We start from the raw sequence: 22,417 nt of genomic DNA on the forward strand, positions 1-22,417 counted from the left end.
AGAATGGACACACAGGGACCACCTTGTCCAGCCATGGGGTGTCGGATGGGAAACCCGAGGCCCAGAGAGTCTGAGAATGAGACTCAGGGTTGCCACTCGCTCAGTCTGACTCCATCCATCCTGTGCTCTCACCCCTCCATGACAGGGAGCTCACTCCCTACCGAGCAGCCCTGCCCATCTTGGACAGCTCTCTTCCCTGCTCAGAGCCAGCATCTGCTCCCTGGGACTCCCACAGGGGTCCTGGCTTGGGGCCTGGGGCCACCGAACCTGTGCTAGCCTCTGCCCCCCAGCAGCTCACCTGAGGTGCAGGCAGATGTCGAGCCCCTGAGCCTTTTCTCCTTTGGGGGGCCAGCCTTGCTCTGTTCCCGCTCAGTGGTTCTGAATCTTTTTAGACTGTGGGCCCCTTGCGGAATCTGATGAAAGCTGCGGCCCTACGTCTGAAACAGGTGCATTCTCCCTTCCCCCACCACACACACAAACCTACATCCTGTTTTGTGCAGTTTCAGTGTTCACAGACCTCCTAAGTCCCCCCTCCCTGGAGACCCCAGTTAGGAGCCCCTGCTTCAGTTGTTGCCCAGGTGATGTGGTCAGTGTTGCCTGTCGTGCTGACCTGGGGTGGGAAGCTAGGCGTCTTAGTCCTCTGGCCATGCTCTGTCTGCTCTGCCCTGCTGCCCTAGAAAGGTCACAGTGTGTGCCCGGCTGGGGACCGAGTGCTGCATTAACCCACTCAGTCACCCCACAGACTGGTCCTTGGTGCCTCCGCTGTGCTAGGCCTGGGCTGGGCTTTGGGTGCAGGAAAGAACAAGACCCACCCCCTGCCCCTGGGGAGGTCAGACCTGTCAGCACTCACAGCTGGGGGGTCAGGGGAGAACAGAGGTGACCCAGGGTGGGGCTCCCACCCTGGCCTGTAGAGGGAGGTGGGGAGTCAGGAGAGGCTTCTTGGAGGACACTGGGAACTGGTCAGGGAGGAAGGGCATCCCTGTAGACGGGACAGCAAGTGCGAAGGCTTGGAGGCCTGTCTCTTTTAAGAAGGACAGGGGCGCCGGTCTGACTGGAGGGTAGGGTTAGAAGACACTGGGGTCAGGCGTGAGGCTGAGGGCGAGTTGGGGATAGATCTCTGGAATTTGCCACCTGCTCTTGGCCTCTCCCCAGGCCTGCTGGCTGCCCATATGCCCTAACCCATATGTGTGCGCATGCACACACATACACACTCCGCTGACTCTAGGTACAGACACGCCCACACACCCCTCCACAGTTCACCTGCGCAGACCCCCAGGAGCCCCTCTCTCTGGGGGCACTGCACACACCGGTCCTCTCTGTTTGCACTCATGGGCCGCCCTCCTCTCTTTGCACAGAGAGAAACACCCCACTTCCCTGTTACTTTTCCTTCTCCTCTCTCTCCCTCTCCTTCCCTCACACAGGAGCCCTGTAAGAGCAGAGCCTCAAAGCCCCCTCCCCTGGAGTTTTCTGCATAGGCCACTCCCACATTGCCCTCACCCCCTGGGCTCCCTTCAGCCTCAGCCTAGGATTCCCCAAGACTGTGACGGTCCCAGGGTTTCCTGGGCACCTAGGGCAGCCTCCACCCCAGCCCTGGAGCCCTGCCGAGGAGCCAGAGGCCCTGGCTTCAGCCCCAGCCGGTCTGGACTGCCTATGTGACCTTGGGCGACCTTCTGCCCTGTTGGCCTTGGTTTGGAGGAGCAGAGGTATGGGCTGCACGTTCCAGCTGAGGTTCTCAGACTGGTGCTAGAGCCCTGGTGTCCTGGAAGGGGCCTGGGGGCTAAGGGGGTGGGGGTGGGGCTGGATAGGCCCCTCCTCTTTCAACCACAGCAGCATAGATCTGCTTTTTATATTAGAGTCTGGACAGGATTTTAAAAAAACACCCATTAACTCTATTGATTTTGTTTTTCTGATTACAAAAGAAAGTCCAATGATACATTTGTGGATAACGGAGACCATGAAAGCTCCCTCATCCCCCGCTCAGAGGTGATCACTGTAACGTCTGGAGTATTGCTCTCCAGCCTTTTGGGGCATATACCAACAAACTGTTGTTTATAAAAATGGGCTTATTCTGAAATAGTGTCACGCGGCTTGATTTTTTCGTATTGTTATACTTAGACGTGCCTCTGGTTGAATGGCTGCAGAATGTTCCATAGTATGGATGGGCTATATTTTCTTTGAACATTTCCTTATCGATAAACATTTAGGCCATTTCCAATTTCTTCTTCTCTCTTACCAGCAATGCTGCTGTGAGCATCCTTGAGTGTTTGTACGAGTGCCCGTGCAGTCGTTTCTGCGGGAGAGGCTCCTGGAAGTGGGATTACTAGGTTGCAGAGGCGTGGGTTTGAAACGTTATTCAATATTGCTAAATTACCTTCCAAAGGTTGAGCCAAGTCCCCCTCCCTGCAATGGTCTGCGAGTGCTCATTTCCCACATCCTTGCCAGCACTGGTTGTGATCAATCATTTTAATTTTCCCAATCTGATGGGCAGAAAATGGTATCGCATCATTTTCATTTGCATTTCCCTGATTGCTGGTGAGATAGAACATCTTTTCATACATTTATTGGCCAATTTAGTTCTTCCTTGCAGATTTCTAATTCACCGCCAATTTTTCTCTTCTTTCGTCTTTTTTCTTATTGATTTGTAGGGGCTCTTTGTATATTAGTGATATTTTCTTCCAGTGTCTCACTTGCCTTTTGGCTTTGTTTATAGTGTCATTTGCTGTGCAGATGCTTTATGTGTTTATGTAGTCAGATTTATCAAATTTGCACTTTATGGCTTCTGGATTTAACGTCTGGCATAGAAAGGCTTTCCCCACTGCATAAGATTTCATTTCAAATAGAATTTTATTGCTGAAAAATCTTTGCAAAGCCCTGGTTTCCGGGCTTCTCCCCAGCTCTGTGTCTGCTTCTCCTGGCAGCTGCAGCCCTGGCTCTGGGGGAGGGGAGGATCGCTCTGTCTGTCCATCATTTTCGTCTCTCTGCCTCTCCCTCTGTCTGTCTGGCTTTGGCTTTGGGGTTGCTGTCGCTCTGTCTCTCTTTGGGCCTCTATCTCCTGTGTGCTCTGTCCTCCTTTCTGTGTCTCCACTGTTTTCCTGTCCCCAGCTGGTTTCCCATTAGACAGCGGTAATTAGGGACATGAGATGGCAGCTATGGCAGCCCTCAGGGGTTGGGGGGGGATGATGGCAGTCAGGGAATGTGCCCCCCTCACCCTCTACCAGCCAGCCTAGCTCCAAGTCACATGGGCTGGCAGTGCAGGCCCTGGCCCAGTTCTCTCTTTCAGAGAAGCTCATTTCCTGCCAGGAGCCTAAGGGCAGGCTCAGAGCCAATCCAAGTCCCTCCTCCACCAGGAAGCCTTCCCAGACAGCTCCTTCTTCCATTTCCACAGCCCTGGACCCGGCCCCTCCCTTCTGTCCTCCCTGGTCTTTGCCTGTCCTGGTCCTGCCTTCTCAGCTGAGCAACCTGGGGTCCACCGGACCACCTCTCAGGACGGTCTTCCAAGCCAACTCTGGAAGGTATTCCCTATTGCTCTCTCAGTGCTACCCACCCCTCCACCCCACCCCCACCCCGCCAAAAACCACTACAGGAGAGAATTTGTGTGCTGCTGACAAAGAGATGGGGACTTGAGTTCCATGAGGGTGACGACTGATGCTTAGGGCTCACTTGTTCTCTGCCCCAGCTGGGCCCAGTGCAGTGCCTGCCTCGTAAGAGGTGCCCAGGAGAGGAAGAATGAGCGGGAAAGAGTGAACAGTGCAGGGGGATGCTGAGCCTGGGGAGGAGGGGGCAGTCAGGGCACCTGCATTCTCTGAGCTCCTCCTGGGTAGCAAGGCACTTTCCTCACAGTTCCTCGTTTCTAGGGACTAGGGTGCTAATGGGCAGCACCCCCATTGCCTCCTGGAGGTGAGGGCCCCAGGTAGGCTCAGCACTGCCCATGCTAGAGGCCTCCGTGTGGGGGCTGTAGGGGCCTTGGGCTGAGGAGCAGTTGGGAGACAAGTCAGGGAAACCTGGAGGTCTCTGAAGCGTGGCTCAGAAGCCCATAACCGAAATCTCCGCGGTAGCCTTCCCTGGGCCCCTGCAGCCCCCTGGACTTCTGACCCAGCCCCCTCCCTCTGATCACGATGACCTGTCTCTTCTCTGAGTTCCTGGTGGACAGGAACGGTGTCTTTTACATCTCTTTGTCCCAATCACCGAGCACAAAATAGGCGCTTACCGAAAGGAGAGTGAATGAATGAATGAATGAATGAGCAAAAAGCCAGGATGTTGGGTAGAGGGCTCAGGTCTGGGGAAGAGGAGACCTGGGTTCTGGCCTTGACTTTTTGGCTGACGTTCTGGGTGGCCCCGACCCTCACTGGGCCTCAGTGTCCCCGTCTGTACGATGGGCGTGGGCCTCTCAAGCTCTGATTCTGTGACTGTGTTGACCAGGGCCGGCACATGCCCCTGTCTCCCTCTCTTTCTCACACATACACACACACATGTGCATGCATGCACACGCCAGTACCGTCCTCTTTGATCACAGTGTTCACTGAGCACCTACGGGTGCCCGCCCCCCACAGCTGACCCCATTCTGGTGGCATGCTGGAGTAGCCATTTCCGTGGAAGTCTCACATTCCCCGGAGCACGTGTTAATTCTGTTGAACGTACAGGCATTCTCAGAGCTCCCTGGGCTCCACTGAGGGGAAAGGAGCCAGGAGGGCAGGTAGGAAGCCCCCACCTCTGCCGTGGTCCCCTTTGCCCCCCTTGGCTATGAGGCCGCAGCCGGGACTTCGTGTCCTTCCTGGGACTTGGCACACAGGCAGGCCTTGTGTCCAGGAGCGCTCCCAGCTCCCTCTGCGTCTCCTCCCCTGCCCTAAATCATTGTCATGCTCTGCCTTGGTCCCATTTCCATAGCAACTCCTTTTGATGCCACTGAGGAGAGTGGGAGCTTCAGGAAGGTGTGGGGAGAAGGGAGCGGGAGGCCCATTCATTATCTCGGAATATGGCAGCTGGGGGCTTGGAGTGGTGCTGTGGGGATGGCTAGCCCTGCCAGCTCAGGTGGAACTGGGCTCAGGGCCGCCAGCCAGGTGGTCTGGAGGCCTGCCAGGGACAGGGCTGCCCGGGTTGGCCTGGGCCCGGCTGGCTTGTGCCAGTCTACTGGGAGCCAGCTTGGGCAGCCACCAAGGGCCCCCCTGCCTGGCTGGGCCTGGCTTGGAGGACCCAGGCCCGAGGAACTGCCCAGTCTCGGGCTACTCCTCTGTCCCAAACTGGCGCCACTATGTCCTGTCCTGTCCTCCAGGATCAGCAGCCATTAGGAGGCACCCCTGGGGCCTGCTGGCAGCAGGGGGCATAATTTGGGGGTGGTGAACTGTGGGGCTCAGCAAGCCCTCTCTTACCGGGCCCACACTGCTTGTGGCTCTGTTGTCAGGACAGGAAAGCCCAGGTGGCCGTGAACCTGCTCAGTGCCCATTTCTCTGTCTCCTTCTTGGAGGAGAAGTTTGCAGCCTGTGAAATGAGAAGACTTTCCATCTTCATCTACCCTGTGGCTAGAAATTCCACCATTTGCATCTTAGACTTGATGGAATGTTGATTTTGGCAGGGACTCAGAGGCCTTTGCCATCTCTGTCGACATTGTGGCAACTGTCTCCGAGCCCCATCCGTCTATGCTTCCATCCGTTCCACCTGCAAGCCCTGCGAGTCCCCCTGAGGACCAAGGCCTGTGCTGGATGGTGCCCTGTGGGGCCTCAAGAGGGAAAGGAGGGGCTGGCTTGGCCCTCCAGGGAAGGAGGGGCTGCCAGGAGCCCGGCCCGGGTAGATGCCAGCTTTCCAAGTCTCCTTTTCACCATCACGGCTGTAGCCATCTCTGGGCGCCACCTGCACTCGTGTTTTCTTAATCCTTGTCTTTGCGTTGACTCGCGTTAGAAGGTGGATTACCCAGCGCTCCCCAAGCCACATGTCTGTGAAATCACAGCTGTGGTGTGCCTGTCACTTTTTTTAATACACCAAAAAATAAACACATACCTATGAAAATAAAAACGTTTGTCTGTGTACCACCTAGAATCCCCTGTGCACCCCCAGTGGCGTGTGTCCCACACTTTGAGAAACATTGATTGGATTAGAACTTCTTGGCAACAGCTGAGAAGGGGATTCGGGTCTTTGTCTGAGGCTCGGAGGGGAAGCGTTGCCCAGGGCACGGGGCCAGCAAGCGGGAGAGCTGGGAGTCGACCTGCCTCCTCGGACTTCCAGCCCGAGGCCTGTGTCTTGGGGCCTTGCCAAGGAGATGGGACTCCCTGGTATCCTCCCTCACTCATGGAGGGTGGGGGGACTGGGGCCCGAGTTGCCCTTGGAGAATGTTTGGTGAAGGAAAAACCAGGAGAGGCTGGGAGGGAAGGAGGGGTGGATGGGTGTGAGCTGCGGGATCCTTGGGAACCAGGAGGCCGAGGCTCAGGCCCAGGGGGAGGCGCCCCTGGTGCTCTGCCTGCACCCCCTCTCAGGGCAGCCCCCGGGCCTGCCTCCTGGGGCCGAGCTGGGGAGGAAGGCAGGCCCTGGTGTTGGCTGGACACGTACTGTGCACCAGGCCGTGAGTCTCTTCTCTCCTTTTGTCTTCCCAGCGGTCCTGGCAGGAGGGACTGGCCCCACTTAAGTGTTTCAGTGAGTGAGAGCACATGTGTGTAAATGCAAGTGTGTGAGTGATGTGTGAACGTGTCAGCGAGTAAGTGCATGTGTGTGTACATGTGAGAGCATCTGTGAGTGTGTAAGCATGAGTGTGCCAGTGAGTGTGTCAGCAAGAGGGGGGCGCGCATGTGTGAGATGTATGAGTGCTATTGCCCAGCCGGGTGGGGTCAGACGCACCTGTGTGCATGGTCCCCCCTGCCCCCCAGAACTGCCCCCTGAGGCTGCTCTGGCTGACAGCTCACCTCCTTCCTCCCACAGCCTCCTGCGCCCACAGGCCCTGAGGCTCAGCTGCCCACGGGCAAAGAGGGCGCCGCAGTCAAACCCAGGCTGACCCCCAGCCCAGCTGCACTCTCCAGACGCCTGCCCGACCTGAGGTAAGAAGACACTCTATGGAGTGGGGGCCGTGGGGGTGGATGTGGGGTCCCCAGGGGAGAGGCGGTAGGGAGGCCGTCGAGGGGCAGTCTTTCTGGGGGTGCCCCCATGTCTCCCCCACCACGTGAAGTCCAGGAGGTTTGACCTGGCAGCACCACCTCCTGCTAGCCCTTGCTATGGCAGGGCTGTGGCAGCCAGCTCAGAAGCCTGGGGCTTTCTTCCAAGCGACATGGCTTCATGGACGCGCTGGCTAATGGGTTCCCATGTGGCATGGGAGGTCTCTAATGGTGAGCTGAAGGGCTCTGTCCTTGGCTCTGTCACATTGTTGACCAAATGTGTGCATGACTCCAGGTCAGGAGGGAGCGAGGATGCGTGGATTGAGACAGTCAGGGTCCAAGAAACTGCCAAGAGGCTGGCACTGGCTTCAACCTGTGAAGTTTAACAGGGCTCCAAGCCAGAGTCAGCACGTGGATCCAGACGCCCCCGGCCAGGATGAGGCTCAGCCCCAGGGGTGTGCGTGTGACAAACACTGGCAGCCAGATGACCTTGGCTCTGTGTGAGCAGAACGGATAGCTTCTTGGACTGTATCACGAGGAGCAGGACATCTAGAATGTGGGAGGTGACAGGCCCTCCTACTCTGTGTCCCACGTGGAGGAATGTGGAGAAACTACAGCAAGTCCTGAAGAAGTGGGAGATGGGGAAGGAGAGGGACCTGGGTTGCTGCCTGGCCTGACCCCTGGCTTGCGTGTGACCTTGGACAAGTGACTTCCACACTGTATCCGGGCCAATCGCCTGTTCTTGACAGGCCTCTATGACCCATGAGAAGGCTGCGGAGGGACTTTGCTAATCGGAAGGAATGCCGGGGAAAGGCTGGGGCGGCAGGCTGGACTGGAATGTTATCCCCATTTTTCAGAGGAAGCAGCAGGCCTCGAACCCCTTCTCCTGAAGGACTGGGTGACAGTTGTGGGGTGGCCGGGGCTCAGCCGACCCTGTCCTCCTAAGCGGGGGCTGTGGCAGGGAGCCATGGGCTGGATCTCCTTCCGGGCACTAGGGCTCACTTTGAAGTCCAGTTATCTCCATCAACATATTCCTGCTACTCAGCCAGCCCCCGGGTGGAATGAGCGGCTAATTAGCCCCTCCAGTTTGACCTGTAATTGCCGCTGGGAGATGGGGAGAGGATGTGGTCAGGGTTATCTGCAAGGCAGCCAGGGGCGTAGGAGGAGAGGCTGGTGGCTGGGCCCTGCCCCCACCCTCATCAGGGCATCAGGGGCTGCCCGGGCGGACAGCGTGAGGCACCAGGAAGCTCAGCGGGCAGGGAGACAGGGGGGGACCAACGCAGAGGCTGCTCTCTCCACCGGGGGGCTCAGGGGAGCTGGGAGGAGGGAATGCCTGGGCTGAGCCTCGAAGGCTGTAGAATTCTTTTAAAATGTTCTATTTCTCTGATTATTTAAAAAAAACACGTGTTCTCTATAGAAAATGTGAACACATGGGTGTTTTTCCTGTCAATCTTTTACAAAATATATGTTTATGACATAATTGGGATCAAAATGTACTTACTGTTTTCTAACCTGCCTTTTGCACTTAATACGGTACCAAGATCATTTTCCCATCATTAAATACTCTTCTGTAAAGGGATTTTTAATGGCAGTGTAATGTTCCAGTCTGTGTGTGCTGTAGCGTGTTTAACCAAGTCTCTGTTGTGTATTTTGATTGTTTCCAACGGTGTGTCATTATAGATAATGCCTGGATGAACAAGATGATGTATGTAGGGTTGTGATAGGCACAGAAGGTTTAGGGTAGTGGGGTGGGCCCAGCCTAGGGGACTATGGAGTGTTTGGGGCGTGATGTGCCCAGGAAGGGGGCAGGGCAGGTCAGGGGGAGCCATGGAGGCTGCTAAAGAGTTGAGGCTTGACTTAGCAAAGCTCTGAACTCCTGGAGGAAGACTAGGTTTTTCCTTGTTGTCTCCTGCCTCCCCTGCCCGCTTCTCCAGCGCCCTTGTGGTCAGAGGGGAGGGGGCAGGTGGCGGGGTGGGGGAAGGACAGGCAGGTCTGGGGGTCCCAGATGCCACAGCCCTTGCCCTCTCGCTCACTGGCTGAAACAATGGCATTTAAATCAAGCCCCTCTCTCTCTGACAAGCCCTGCCCCGTCTCCTCCTTGCAGGAGGGACGCACACACCAGCTCTGAATATTTACTGGCTCCTGAATCAGTGTGGCTGGTCAGACAGGCCTCCCTTCATCCCCTCGGTGGGGAGTGGGAGGTGGCCCATGACCCCGGAGAGCCAGGGAGGGAGGCTGGGGGTGGGGTGTCTCCTCCAGGAAGCTTCCCTGACCTCTGGGCCCAGCTGGTGCACGTCTGTTCACCCCAGCAGTGCTCACATGCCGGGGAGGATTACCCAGGGGCATGGGTCTGTTTGTCCCCACAAACTGTGGGGGCTCTCAGGGCAGACCTAGCCTGACTTGCCCCTCTACTGCCCTGTGGCATATACCTGGTGCTGCACACATGCTTACTGAAGTCATTCATTCGTTCAATGGCTCATTCATCATTCATTTGACACATACTTTTCTAACACTTGCTACATGTCAGGCACTCTTCTACGTGCCCAGCACATGTACGGGGAAAGTTAGACCAGGTCATTTCCCTCATGGAGCTTAAATTCTAACAGAGTAGACAGAAAAAAACAGAATAAGTAGATTCACAATGCAGGGTTAGAGAGTAGTGAATGCCGTGGAGAAGAATACGGCAGGAAAAGCGAGTGAGTGTGGAGGGGGAGCCAGCCTTGGCAGGGAGGTCAGAGAAAGCCTCTCAGGTGAGGTGCCCTTCCAGCAGAGGCCCAGGAGAGAGGATAGGCCCTCTGGAGGTCTGGACAGGTTCTGAGCTGGGACTAGTGCAGAGGCCAGTGTGGCTGGAGGGCAGCCAGCAGAGAAGGGGCTGAGACACAGGATTGCAGGGCCGCGGGGTAGAGTGTGCGTGGAGGTGACGCAGGGCACACAGGCTCCCCCTCACAGCCTCCGCCTCGTGGGGAAAAGACTATGGGGGGTGAGTGAGAGTAGAAGCTGGCAGGCCACTCAGGAGGCCCCAGCATCATCCAGAGAGAGATGGCGGGGCTGGGCCTGGGCAGGCAGGAGAAGCTGAGTGTAGGAGACTGAAGGGGTAGCTGACGGATGGGCTATGGGCGATCAGAGCCTGAGAGCGGGGTGGGTGGTGGAGCCTTTGACTGAGCTGAGCAACAGGGGACTGAGGATGGGTTTGGAGGGGAAAGGAAGAGTCCTGTTGGGAACTGGTACATTTGAGGTGCCAGTAGCCACGTGGAGAGGCTGCTCAGACTGGCTGTGTAGGGCTGCAGCCAAGGGCAGAGGCTGGGGCTGGTGTGTAAAGGTGGGATCGCCAGCATCTGGGGGGTTTAAGGCCTCTGAGCCTGGACAAGGTCATGTAGAGGAGGAATCTGGCCCTCACCGCTTAGGGTGAATCCAGCCGTGGGGGCTCCCTGCCCGCGGGTGGGCCCGGTACTCCAGCCTTGCAGCCCAGCTCTCTGGATTTACCAGCCCGGAGAAACTGCTGCCAGCTCACCAACCCAGCTGCTCCTCCCAAATGGCCTGATGGTCAGCACCATCATTCTGTAACATTCTCCAGGGCTGTGGGAAGGAAGTGGGGTGCTGATACTGGGCCCAATCCTCTCACCCTTCCCTCCCCAAAGGGAGCCTCATCTGGTGAGTCTGGAGCAGCCTAGGCCCCTCTGAGTCCTGCTGGTGGTCGCTACTCCAGGCCTGCCTTCATGTCATGCTCCCCCTCAGCAACCCTCGGGGGCTCCTTGCTGTCTAAGGTTGAAATCCAAACTCCTCCTCCTGGTTATTCAAGGCCTCTCAGGATCTGGCTCAAGTCCACCCTTTCTGCCCTCCTTTCTTCCAACGGTGACTTTTCTCCTCCATCCCCTGCATACCCCAGGCTCAGTCTCACCTTCCTTCCAGAATGCTTTTCTCACCACCAGCCAAATCCCACCCCTTCCAGAACATCTTCCCTGACTCTCCCACCCCCTTTGGCCCCTTTGAATGGCCGTTGGTACCTTTCACTGGGGACCTATCCTGTCATTTTACTGTCATCATCTTCGACTTGTCTTCGTCTTTGCAGCTTGTCCCTCACATCTGTCCGCATGCTGCCCCCGTCCCCATGCACATTATCAAAGCTCTTCCTGAGTGGAATCCTGCTCAACCCACAGAGCTCTCTGGGCTACAGGGCCCAAGCCTGGCTCTACATCAGGACGACCCAGGGATGTCATTAAAAAGAAGGATCGTCAGGGGTCCACCAGGACCTTCTGATCCAAAAGATTCCACTGGGGGAACCCAGGAATCTGAATGGTTAACAAGCTCCACACTTCTGATTATCAGCCAGGTTGAGACCCACTGGCTCAAGCCAGACTTACACTGGGGGGTGTAGGTGTCCCTGAGAGCATGGCCTCTGACCTTTACTTGCACACCTGCAGGGAAGGGGACCTCACTGTCTCCATGGCAGCCCAGGCCCTAGAGGCAGCTCTGATGTGGAGAAAGCCCTTCCTTGTGCTGACTGAGCTGACCCCGCCTCCCTGTAGCCTCCATGGACAGGTCTAGGCTCCACATGGGGCGGGGGCCATGTTTGGCACCCGAAAGCTCTCCTTTCCTACTCTCAGGGCCCAGTGGGGACCTGGAAGGTGGTGGGGACTCAGGCGATGTGCCATGTCTGTGGTTTGATGGATGGAGGACTCACCTCCTGCCTGCCCAGAGCAACTCCCCTTATGTTCAGGTTGCGGCTGCGGCCACACCAGCCAGCCCTCTGTTTGTCTTGTGTGTGTTGATCCAGCCATCACCATGGGTGTTGAGGGCTTTAGGGTTTCCAGAGCACATCTCATCTCATCCTTGTCACAGCCACATGGAAGATGGATGCTGTCATCCCATTCGTTCTTCCAACAAGCACTGATTGAGTGCCTACTGTGTGTAAGGTAGAGTGCTGGGGATGAAGTGAACAAGCCCAGGGTTAGACAGGGGCCAGGTCTTGTCCAGTGTCACACAACCACTGATGGATGAGTCCGCACTGCAGCCTAGGTCTGCATGTGTATTTGTCTGCCTGGGCCGCTGTAACCAAGTACCACAAACTGGGTGGCTTACACAGAAACTTACTGTCTCACAGTTCTATAGGCTGGGAGTCTGAAATCAAAGTGTTGGCAGGGCAGGTTCCTTCTGAGGGCTGTGAGGGAGGATCTGTTCCAGCCTCTCTCCTTGGCTTCTAGGTGGCCATCTTCCCCCGTGTCTCATCGCATGGTCTTCTCCCTGGGTGCCTGTATGTCCAGATTTCTCCTTCTTAGAAAGACACCAGCCATATTGCATTAAGGGCCCACCCAACTCCAGTATGACCTCTTCCTCATAGCTCTTCCTGATTATTATATCTGCAACGACCAGTTTCTGGGTAAGCTCACATGCTGAGGTACTGGGGTTTAGAAGTTCAGCATATAAATTTGAGGGACACAATTCAACTCATAACAGCAAGCAGCTAGCCTGGGGTTTCCACAGCAGCGCACTCTCCCACAGTGGACCAGCTGGCCTTGGTGGTGGTGAGCGTCTCATGCCTTGAGGTGTGCAAGGGGAGTGCCGAGGCTGCGCCAAGCTGTCAGGGACAGAGAGAGGAGATTCCTACATCAGGGCCAGGCCCAGGGCTTCTCGGAGGTCTGTTTTGATCCAGATGTTAGTTGGGGCCCAGGAGCATGGCACTGGTGTGTGCTGGTAACTCCCCAGTCCCTGTGCACTCTGGGTGGAAGGCAGGTATGCACGTTTGGGGCCAGGAGGAGGAACTCCCTGGGCTCTGCACCACCTAGCTGGGTGACCTGGAGCAGTCGCTTTCACTCGGGCCCTCAGTCTACCTGACTGTGAGTTGGGGACCATCCTGCCTGCCTGCTTTTGTCACAGGTGAGCCAAAGGAAAGAATGGATAGGAAGGGGTTTGCTTTGGTTCATTTTCATCTGTGCTCTCTGCAGACATGTATGAAGTGTGGCTGTCTGCTAGGCTCTGTGCTGTCCCCAGGGACACAGAGATGAGACGGCCATGGCCCTGGCCCTCAAGGAGTGCACAGGCAGGCCATGGTGGGGCAGGTGGGTGAGGTTATGTCCACTCTGGAGCCGGGCTGCCCAGATCCAGTCCCAGCTCTGCCTCTCGCTTATGGTGTCAATGTAGGGCATTGACCGTAGCTCTCTGGGCCTCAGTCTCTTCATCAATAAATTGGGAATAATAATAGCATCTACATCATGTGGATTAAGTAGGTTGGTGCATGTAAGGGCTTAGAGCAGTGTCTGGCCTATAGTAAATGCTCAGTAAATATAATTCTAAGTCATCAGCTGCAGGACAGTATGGTAGAGGGCGGCAGGGGGCTTTTGGGGAGCTGGGCCTTGAGTGTTAGGCTCTGGGAACCAAGCAGACATGGTCCCTGCCCTGTCTGAGTGGACTGTCATCCTGTTGACCCTTTAGCCGCTTGCCACCCTTTGCTCAGTGTGGGGTGGGGAGGGGCTGTAGAGCAGGCATGCCCGGTGGGAGAGGTTCGAGGCCTCCTCACAGTCACGGGGGGGGGGGGGGGGGGGGGGTTTGGGGGTCTGTGCAGGTGGGGTGGGGCAGCGGCTGCCGCTCCTGCCTCTGCCCCCACAGTTGGGGAGGGGTGCCCTGGGGCCTGGCTTTGTTAACCTTTGTGTTTAGTCCGCAGGTTTCCGAGAGAGGAGGTGGTGGGGAAACAAAATTAAAATTATTCTTTGAGAAGTTAACAACTTCTCAATTAAAGGATTCTTATTTGTGAGATGCCTTAGAGGCCTTTTCAATCAAGAGGCTCTTCTGAATAATAAAAGAGCTCGTGCTGGGGTTGGAAAGCGAGTGGAAGCCTAAGCTGCAGATGCTGAAGCGGGCACCCCATACCCGGCCTCGCCTCCAGCAGGATGGCCCTCTGACGGGGCGGGCGAAGCTGCAGCTCCTTTCTGTTCAGTGTGGGGGTGGGAGGGGCAAAGAGGAGGGCGCTGTGCCCACCTCAGCCCGCAGCCCTTCAGCCCTCTCTGGCCCCAGCCTGAACCCCATACACTGGTGCCCTCCACCCGGACCCCTCTGTCCTCACAGCCCACCCTCCACTTTTCCACTCAGGCCACTCAGGCCAGGACGGAGTTGGGAGGAGGCTGGGGTACGCTGACGACTGTCTGTAATGGTGTATGTGGCCTGGACCTTGTGCTCAGGAGCAGCCAGTCTAGATAGGGGGCAGTGTCTTCTTGGCTTCTGAGACCCCAGGCTCCCTGGTGCCCCTGCCACACCCGCAACCCTGTCCCAGGCTCTCCGGGTGACATCCTGGGTGTGGTTTTGTTGCTGGTTCGTGGGTGTGTCCACCTGCCTTTCAGCCTGGCCCTCCACCCTGCGCACCCAGCTGGTTTCCTGGGAGCCAGATCTCTTCTGCTTGGGGCTGAGTATCTGCTGGGTGTCCAGGAGAGGTGCACCCTCAGACCCTGCAGGGTGACCCAGCCTGGTCTACCTGAGTGCTAGAATGTGGCGGCTACTAGTACCTGAACCCCACTTACAGATGGGGGGCAGAGGCTCAGTGAAGTGAAGTGACCTCTTGACACAGAGAAGGGTTCTTGCCAAGAGGGGTTTCTTTTCCCATGTCCCCTGAGGCCTTCCAGGTCGCTGAGCAGAGAGGAGCTGGAGGGGACATTGGCCAAGGCCCTCCCCTCAGTGGGCCATCCAGGCCTTTACCCCAGGCCCCACAGGGTCTGCCCCCAGGAGTGCCAAGGTCATTCGAGAAGACTGTGCCACAGGTGGCTCCACCGTCCAGGCAGCATGGAGGGTGGTGGGAGTGTTTTCAGCCCACACCTGCCTCCCCTCCTCCCCCTGCGTGTCCTACTTTCTGGGAGCCACCGCAGCGAGGCTGGCTGTGTAAATACCCGGAACTGTGAGAGCTGGGCCCTCCGAAAGGTCAGCCGACCGTGAGGCGCTCCCCAGAGCCCTGGGATTGGGCCGATAATTGGGAGAGGGTGATGTACTGGTTGGGGACGGGGAGGGGGCCCTCCAGGAGCCTGAGAGAGCGTGGGCCACCAGGGAGGGCAGAGTGGGTCCTACAGACCCCGTAGGGGCATATCTTGCAGGAGCTCTGGTCAGGCTGGGAGCTGAGAGACTGAATCCAAGTCCCAGCCTGGTCACTTACTGTCTGTGTGGCCTTGAGCAAGTGACCTCACCTCTCTGGACCTAGTTTCATCCTGGGTGGCACAGCTGCCAGTGGGGCTGAGGTGGGAGGGTCTCACGGGAGAGCGTGTGTGAGCTGCAGGGCTGGTGGGTGTGGGGAATGTGGATTTGTGGGCTGTGTCTTAGCAGCTCCATTTGGCGGGGCTGGTTCCCATCCCAGCCCTGCCGCTTGGGCAAGCGCTTCACTTCTCTTAACCTCAGTTTACCCATCTGCACAATGGGTATAATGATACCTGTCTCACAGAGGTGTGTACTCCATTCGTGGGAGTCCTCTGCGCCCTTCTGCCTGAATCATTTAATGAGCTCGTCCTTCCTGAGTACCCAGTGGGCTTTGCTGGGGCTTGGAGGCCACAAAATGAGTAGGTGACATGGACACTGCCTCTGGGTAGCAACATAAAGTTAAAGGGACTGAAGAGAAATGCTGTGAGCCCCAGGAAAGGGAAGGAGGTAAGGGCTGGAGAAGTCAGGGAGGGCTTCCTGGAGGAGGCAGGACCTTTGTGTTCATGAGGATTTGGGGAAGGGGGTGGAGCAGGGAGGAGTGCGGGGAGGGCACTCCTGGTTGGGAATAGTGTGAGCAAAGACCAGGCAGGAGGAGCAAGCACAGGGTAGGGTGTCAGCTCCTGAGAGCAGAGGCGGGCATGAGAGGAGGGTGTGGTCAGATCCCAGAGAGGTCCCAGCCGTGGAGCCCTGGTGGGGGTGGGGGACTAGGAGCCCTGGTGGTGGGAGTGGGACAGCTGTCTCCAGACATAGGGTGGGGGGCGGGGGACAGCAAACATGCAGCCCAGATCCCAGCACAGAGCCCGGCATGGGGGCTGCGGGTAGGGGGTGGGTTCAGGGTAGGGTCCGTGCACAGACAGGACTCCCCAGGCCCTGGGGTCTCAGGTGGGAGGTCTGAAGGCCTCATGCAGAGCCTGGAGGAGGCTGGTGGCAGCCGCCCAAACTGGCAGGGCAGGCCTGTGGGGAGGCTCTGCTGGAGGTGGGGTCAGCCTGAGGCAGCCTTTAGCCAGGATGAAGGAAGCAGGGTCTGGCTTCTCAAAGACCAGAGACAGAGAAGTGGGAGGGGTCTGTGGTGGGTCGGGAGCCCCCACTGTGCCAGGCCCTGGGCCAGACCTGCTCTGAGCTCAGGCTGTTTACCTGCACAACAGCCCAGAGAGGGCACGGCGCTTAGCCTCAGCCTCAGGAGCTGGACACTCTGGCTCAGAGAGGCTAATGACTGGCCTGCCCGGGTCAGATTTCAAATCTGAACTCCAAACATCTTGCCTTTTCGATGGGCCCCACTACTCCCCAGGGCCGTGGTTTTTAGAGGTGATGACCTCCCAGACTTCCCTGGGCAGGCTTAGTAGAGGGACACCCAAATATGCAGTCTTCCTTTGCCTCTCTTGGCTAGGCTCAGAGAAGTTGAGGGTGTGACTCAATGGTACACAGCACTGGGGTCCGCAGGCCCTGGCTCTCCTCCCTTACCCCCGGGTCTGGTGGCCCCTGAGGACAGAGGGAGCCTTTCCAGCCACAAGCCTACTTAGGCCTCTTTGCCACTGAGGGAGGCTTTAGAATCTGAGCCCCAAATTAAAACCTATGAGTGCTTCAAAACAATGAAAAATTTCCCTAATAAAAGAAGAAGCACACTCAGGCATGTCCTAAATGAATGGAGTGACTTCCGGGATTAATCCAGGATGTATGGGAGGGCACCCAGCCAGGAAAAGCTCTCGATGGATATTGTAACAAATTGTTTGCTCGCAAGAGGAATAATTCTTAATGTGCATGGGTTGCAAGCGAAAGGCACCTTGGCGTGGCAGCCTCGATCCCTCATTATCCATCCCTGAGCTGGGTCTCTGCCAGGGCGGACTTACCTCTAGGTCTGGACCTTCAGTGACGACCTTCCACCTCCATAAGCCAGTCTGAGCAGGAGTGGGTGGGCCCCGAGTCTGTCCTCAGGACCCCCCCCCCCCAGGGCGTTGGGAGTCCTGCTACCTCTCCCTGCTCTGTGCCCTTGACCAGGTGCGGGGGTAGGGGTGGGGGTGCACGCTTGCCAAATGGTAAGTCCTCCTCCCCTGCTTTGTGGGCCAACTCTTCCCCTTGGACCTCCTGAGACTGAGGCCTGCCCATTCCTCCACCTGGGAGTCTCCCGACAGACTGCCTCAGTTTACCAGTCCCAGGCTTGGCCCACCCCCTCCTCCCCAGCTCCCTTGCCTCAGGCACAGATGGGGTGGGGGCAGCTCTTTCACCTCCTAGAGTGTCTCTGTGCTGAACCTGGGGGAGAGAGAGGCTAAGCCAGTTCACACTCCAGACATAAAGGAACACCACTAAGGTGTGAGAAAGGCCTTCTGTGTTCCCCTCCTCTCTCCCAGGGGGGTGTGGCTGGCACGGAGGCAAGAGCACTGGTTTCTGAGTCAGACAAGCCTGAATTTAGGTCCTAGCTCCCCACTCTCTGTGGAACTGAGGTGGCTCCCTCAGTCTTTCCAGCTTCCTCGTCTGTAGGAGATGGGGTTCTTTTCATCATCATCATCATCATTTCACACTTTTGAGAGCACGATCTCGTTCACCCACACCGTAGTCCTAGGAGGAGGGTCCTGTGATTATCCTCATTATACAGATGAGGACACTGAGGCTCAGAGGGGTCAGATGAGTTGCAGAGCAGCTGGGCCAGGACTCAGACCTGGGTCTCTGATTTCCCATCACTGCTTCAGGAAGATGCTTAGAGAAAAGGGCTGAGATCGTAGGTGCTGTTCCATAAACCTCGTCCCCACCTGCTCCCTTTCCTGAGCAGAAGAGGGGCCGAGGCCCTTCAGAGGCTGGGGCAGGAGACTCTGGGGACAGGGATCCCCGGCCCCCTTCTCACTCCCCCTGTCTGGCTTAGAGCTGACCTGTCCTTTCATCCTTTCATTCATTCATTCATTCACTCATCAAGTGTTTATGAAGCACCTACTGAGTGCCAGGTGCTGCTCCAGGTTCTGAGGAATCAGCACCTAGAACATTACACACTGCTCCTGCCCTCAGGTGGTTTCCATTCTTGTGAGAGTGACAGTGAGCCCAGCTATGAATAATTTGGATAACGTCAGACTGATGAAATTGGGAGGGAACTAACCAGGCCTGTGAAACAGGGAGTGGCTTGGGTGGGCTGGGCGGCTTTGGACCAGGAGGGGTCCAGGCAGGCCTTTCTGAAGAGGTGACACTGAAGCTGAGACCTCATCTGAGAAGAAACGCATTCCACGGGGGCTGAACTGAACAGGGGTGGCAGGGGTGGGAAGGAGCTGGGAGTGTTTGAAGACCGGGAAGAAGACAGCGTGGCTGGCAGTGGGGAATGAGGGAGAGAGGGAGGAGAGGAGGCAGAAAACGGAGGCTTCGGAGGCCCTCCTGGGGAGTGGGTTTTCTTCAGAGCGCCATGGGAAGCTCTGGAGAGCGCTAAGCAGGAGAGTGACAGGATCTGATTTGTGCTTTTCAAATCCGTTCTGGCCGCCATGGGGAGAGAATGGATTAGAGGCCGTGGCGGGAAAGCAGGGAGCTTGGTGGGGAGGCGGGTGCAGGGTCTAGAGGGGAGCCGTGGGGTCAAGGCGGGGTGGCCGCGGGATGGTGAGAGACGGGTGGACGGGAGGTGTTGGAGATTGGCTGTGGGGTGCGAAGGTAGAGAGTCCAGGCTAGGGGGACGTCAGTTTGGCCTGAGTTACAGGATGGACGGTGGCCCCGTTTTCTGAGATGGGAATCTGGGGCAGGAGGAAGCGTGACAATCCTCATTTGGACTTGCTGGGTGCGAGGCGCCAATGAGCCGTCCTGTGGAGCATGGTTCCCGAGGTCAGTATCGGGACCTCCTGTGTCCATAGACGCTCTCAGAACGATGTCTCCCGTCTCATCACACTTGTTCCAAGGTCAAAGGCTTTGCTCTAATAAGCTGGGTCATCCCATTGCCAAGTCCATGTTTTAGATGAGGAAACTGAGGGGCCTTAGTGTCTGAACGGCACAGGGCATCCCTCTAGAGCTCCAGCATCGAGGGGAGGGAGCAGGAACCTGAGCGGTACTTGACGGGAAGGCGGCAGGAAAGCTCAACACCGTCTCCTGTTGCCGCTTGGGGGGAGGGGCTGTGTGTGTGTGAGCGTGTGCGTGTGACGGGCCCATTAACAAACAGAGAAATAAATTAACAAGTATTCAACTCACCAAATGTTCCTTCTGTTCTGTATAATAGAGCACAGGAACACAATTTTCCCCTGGAGCAAATTGCTACAGCTGAACCTACTCCTCGTTTTCCTCCAAAAACTGCTTAAAATTCTGGAGTGCTTGTTGATTTCAGGTCCTTTCTCTTTCTGGCTCCTGTCCCCAACCCTCAGGCTGCTTCCCTCTACCTTCCCTGTGCCGGGCCTCAGAGGAGCCAGATTGTCACAGAGCAAGGGTCCCCACCCTGCTGATGGGAGGAACCTGGGGCAGCAGCTCAGGCCGGGGGCATAGAGGCTGAGGGGCTTTTGGAGTGCTGAGCATGAATGGAATGCCCAGGGCTGGCAGAAGGGACCAGTGGCTTCCCCCTGAGCCCTGCCACAGACATGCTGTGTGACCTTGGGCGAGTGACTGCCTTCTCTGGGCTTTAGTTTCCCCCTGGCAAAGTGGGACTGGATACACCTGCCATCCCACGTGAGTACAACTTGCCGTGTACTGAGTGCTGTGTTATGTAAGCCCTCTCCGTCTGAGGACCCCATGGCAGGGAATGGGCTGCCCCCTTACTGCGCCCCCTGGCCCTTCTGTGGAGCCTTTGGATTCAGCCACTCTTGCCCTGCTCTAGAATCCTCTAGGGCACTTCTGATTTTCTTAAAGCAAATTAATTTTGATCCCCACTTTAATTCAACATGCCTTAGAAAATGTATGTTTATTTATAAACCTTCTCTCTCTCTGCATATCCTGATCATTTCTGTCATTCCCAGCCCAGCCCAGGTCTCCCCTTGCAGGAGCCCCCTTAGGGGTGGGAGCCTGGCTGAGGGGGAGGCCCTTGCACGTTGACTCCTGGCTGGCTCAGGCCAGGCTGAGTTACCTTGCACGGTGGCAGAGGGGGAAGCTGGGATCTGGTGTTCAGGAGCCATAAAATTCCAACGTCCTGCCCTTGAGGGGTCTGGCTATACTTGGTGGAAAACGCAGAGTTCCACCAATCGCACGACTGCCTCTATGCTCCTCAGCAGAGGAGTTGACCCCAAAGAAGCTGCTGAAGCTGTGCAGGCCTGATGGAGGGTGGGCCTTGGCTGGGGCCCGCCCTGGGGCCACAGGCCCAGCCAGCCAGGATCTGGCCTGTCTCCAAGCCTCAGCACGGCCCAAAACCTTGTCTCCTCCAGGAAGCTCTCCTTGACTTCGCTATGTGTCTTAGTCTACTCAGCTGCCATAACAAAATACCATAGATTGGTTGGCTTAAACAACAGAAATTTATTTTCTCACAGTTCTGGAGGCTGGCAGTCCGAGATCAGGGTGCCAGTATGGTTGGGTTCTGGTGTGGTTGCAGACGGCTGTCTTCTCATTGTGTGCTCACATGGCGGAGAGAGAGAGACATTTCTAGTGTTGCTTCGCATAAGAGCGCTAACCCTGTTGGATCAGGGCTTCACTCTTATGACCTCATCTAACCTTAATTATTTCCTTACTCCAAATACAGTCATGTTGGGGGTCAGGGCCTCAACATATGAACTTAGGGGGACACCATTAGTCCCTAGTGCCGTCCCTGCCCTCCTGTCCTCCGGTCACATTGAAGCACACAGTCTAGCGTTTGTTGCAAACTGGCTTTAATTTCCCCCAGGCCTCCTCCCAGTGCCGTCCTGGGCATGCTGGGGGCTCCATAATGACAGTGTGGCTTGAGCTGCTTCCTGGCTGAGGCCACAATTTGGGGGAATTTCCAACTCCTTCCCCTGGTGAGTGGTGGGGGGGCCCTGTACCCTAACCTTTCCATACATCTTGGCTGCTTGTTGGTGATCTGAGGTGGGGGAGCCTCCAGACATCCACACCTGCCACGTCTGTCCCTTCAGTGGCCCACCACTGCTCAAAGGGAACAGTTCAACCCCTCGGCCTGTTCCTCCAGGCCCGTCGAACCTGGCCCCTGCTAGACCCTTTTAGCCTCACTTCCTGCCCTCTCCCTTATCCCAAGAACAGTCTTACTATTTTGTTCCCTGTTTTTGTACCTGCTGTTCTTCCTGCCAGGAATGAAGCTGTCTCCTCATCCAGCCAGTGAACTCCTACTTATCCTGCAAAGTCCTCCCAAGCACAACCTTCCTCAACCCCCTGGGCTGAGTTGGTCCTTCCCTCCTCTGTACTCCCATGGCACTCTGGGCTTCCCTGCCACTGTGCTTAACACTCTGGATGGTCCTTGTCAGGGCTGTGTCTGATTCACTGCTGTGTCCTAGTACCCCCTCAGTGCCTGGCTCCATAATTGTCTATGGAGTGAATGAACAGATGAATATTTATTGAGCACCTACTGCTCCAGGCACTATTTGGCTGGAGCTGTCATCCTGGAGCTTACATTCTAGTGAGGAGACAGACATTAAACAAGATGCATAAGCAAAATACATACTGTGTTAGGTAGTAATAATGTCAAAGAGAAAAGAGTAAATCAGAGAAGGCGAGAAGGACATGTCAGGGGTGGGGGTGCCTCCTGAGAAGGTGACTTTTAGGTAACGACCTTAAGGAAGTGAGGGGGCCACGTGGAAACCTGGGGAGAGCATCCATGGCGAGGGAGCAAGGGCCTCCAGGTGGGAGCATGCCTGGCCTGTGCGAGGAGCAGGGAGGAGGCTAGAGTGGAGGAGAAAGGGGAGGGGGGGAGGGGGGGTGGAAATTGATGTCCGAGAGCAAATGGGGCTGGAATTGCAGACCATTGTAAGGATGTTGGCTTTTGCGCTGAGTGAGATGGAAGCCATTGCAGGATTTGGACAGAGTGACATCTGTGACTTGGGTTTTAAGGGTCCCCGGCTGCTGTGTTGAGGACACTGTGGGAGGCAGGTGCCCAGGGAGGAGGCTGTGCAATAATCCAGGAGAGCGGGATGGGGGCTTGGACCCGGGCGCTGGCTGTGGGGGTGGCAAGAAGTGGTCAGATTCTGGATAGCTTTTGAAGGTAAAACCAGCAAGACTTGCTGATGGGGATCAGCTGTGGGAGTGAGCAAACGAGAGGAGTTAAGAGTTGACCCCATGGTTTTTGGGAAGCTGGGGTTCCACCACCTGAAATGGGG

At 56.7% G+C, this 22,417-nt stretch overlaps 1 protein-coding gene across 1 annotated transcript in view; it reads left to right on the plus strand.

Annotated features, from left to right (window-relative positions):
- LOC131405585 (dapper homolog 3-like) overlaps nucleotides 1–22,417 on the plus strand; it is a 121,032-nt gene that overhangs the window by 15,644 nt on the left and 82,971 nt on the right. The window contains exon 4 of the mRNA XM_058540549.1: nucleotides 6,904–7,019. Within this exon, the coding sequence (XP_058396532.1) occupies nucleotides 6,904–7,019 (116 nt within the window). The remainder of the gene's footprint in view (nucleotides 1–6,903; nucleotides 7,020–22,417) is intronic.

This window comes from Diceros bicornis, chromosome 5 (assembly GCF_020826845.1).
Source record: "Diceros bicornis minor isolate mBicDic1 chromosome 5, mDicBic1.mat.cur, whole genome shotgun sequence".
NCBI classification, from domain to species: domain Eukaryota; kingdom Metazoa; phylum Chordata; class Mammalia; order Perissodactyla; family Rhinocerotidae; genus Diceros; species Diceros bicornis.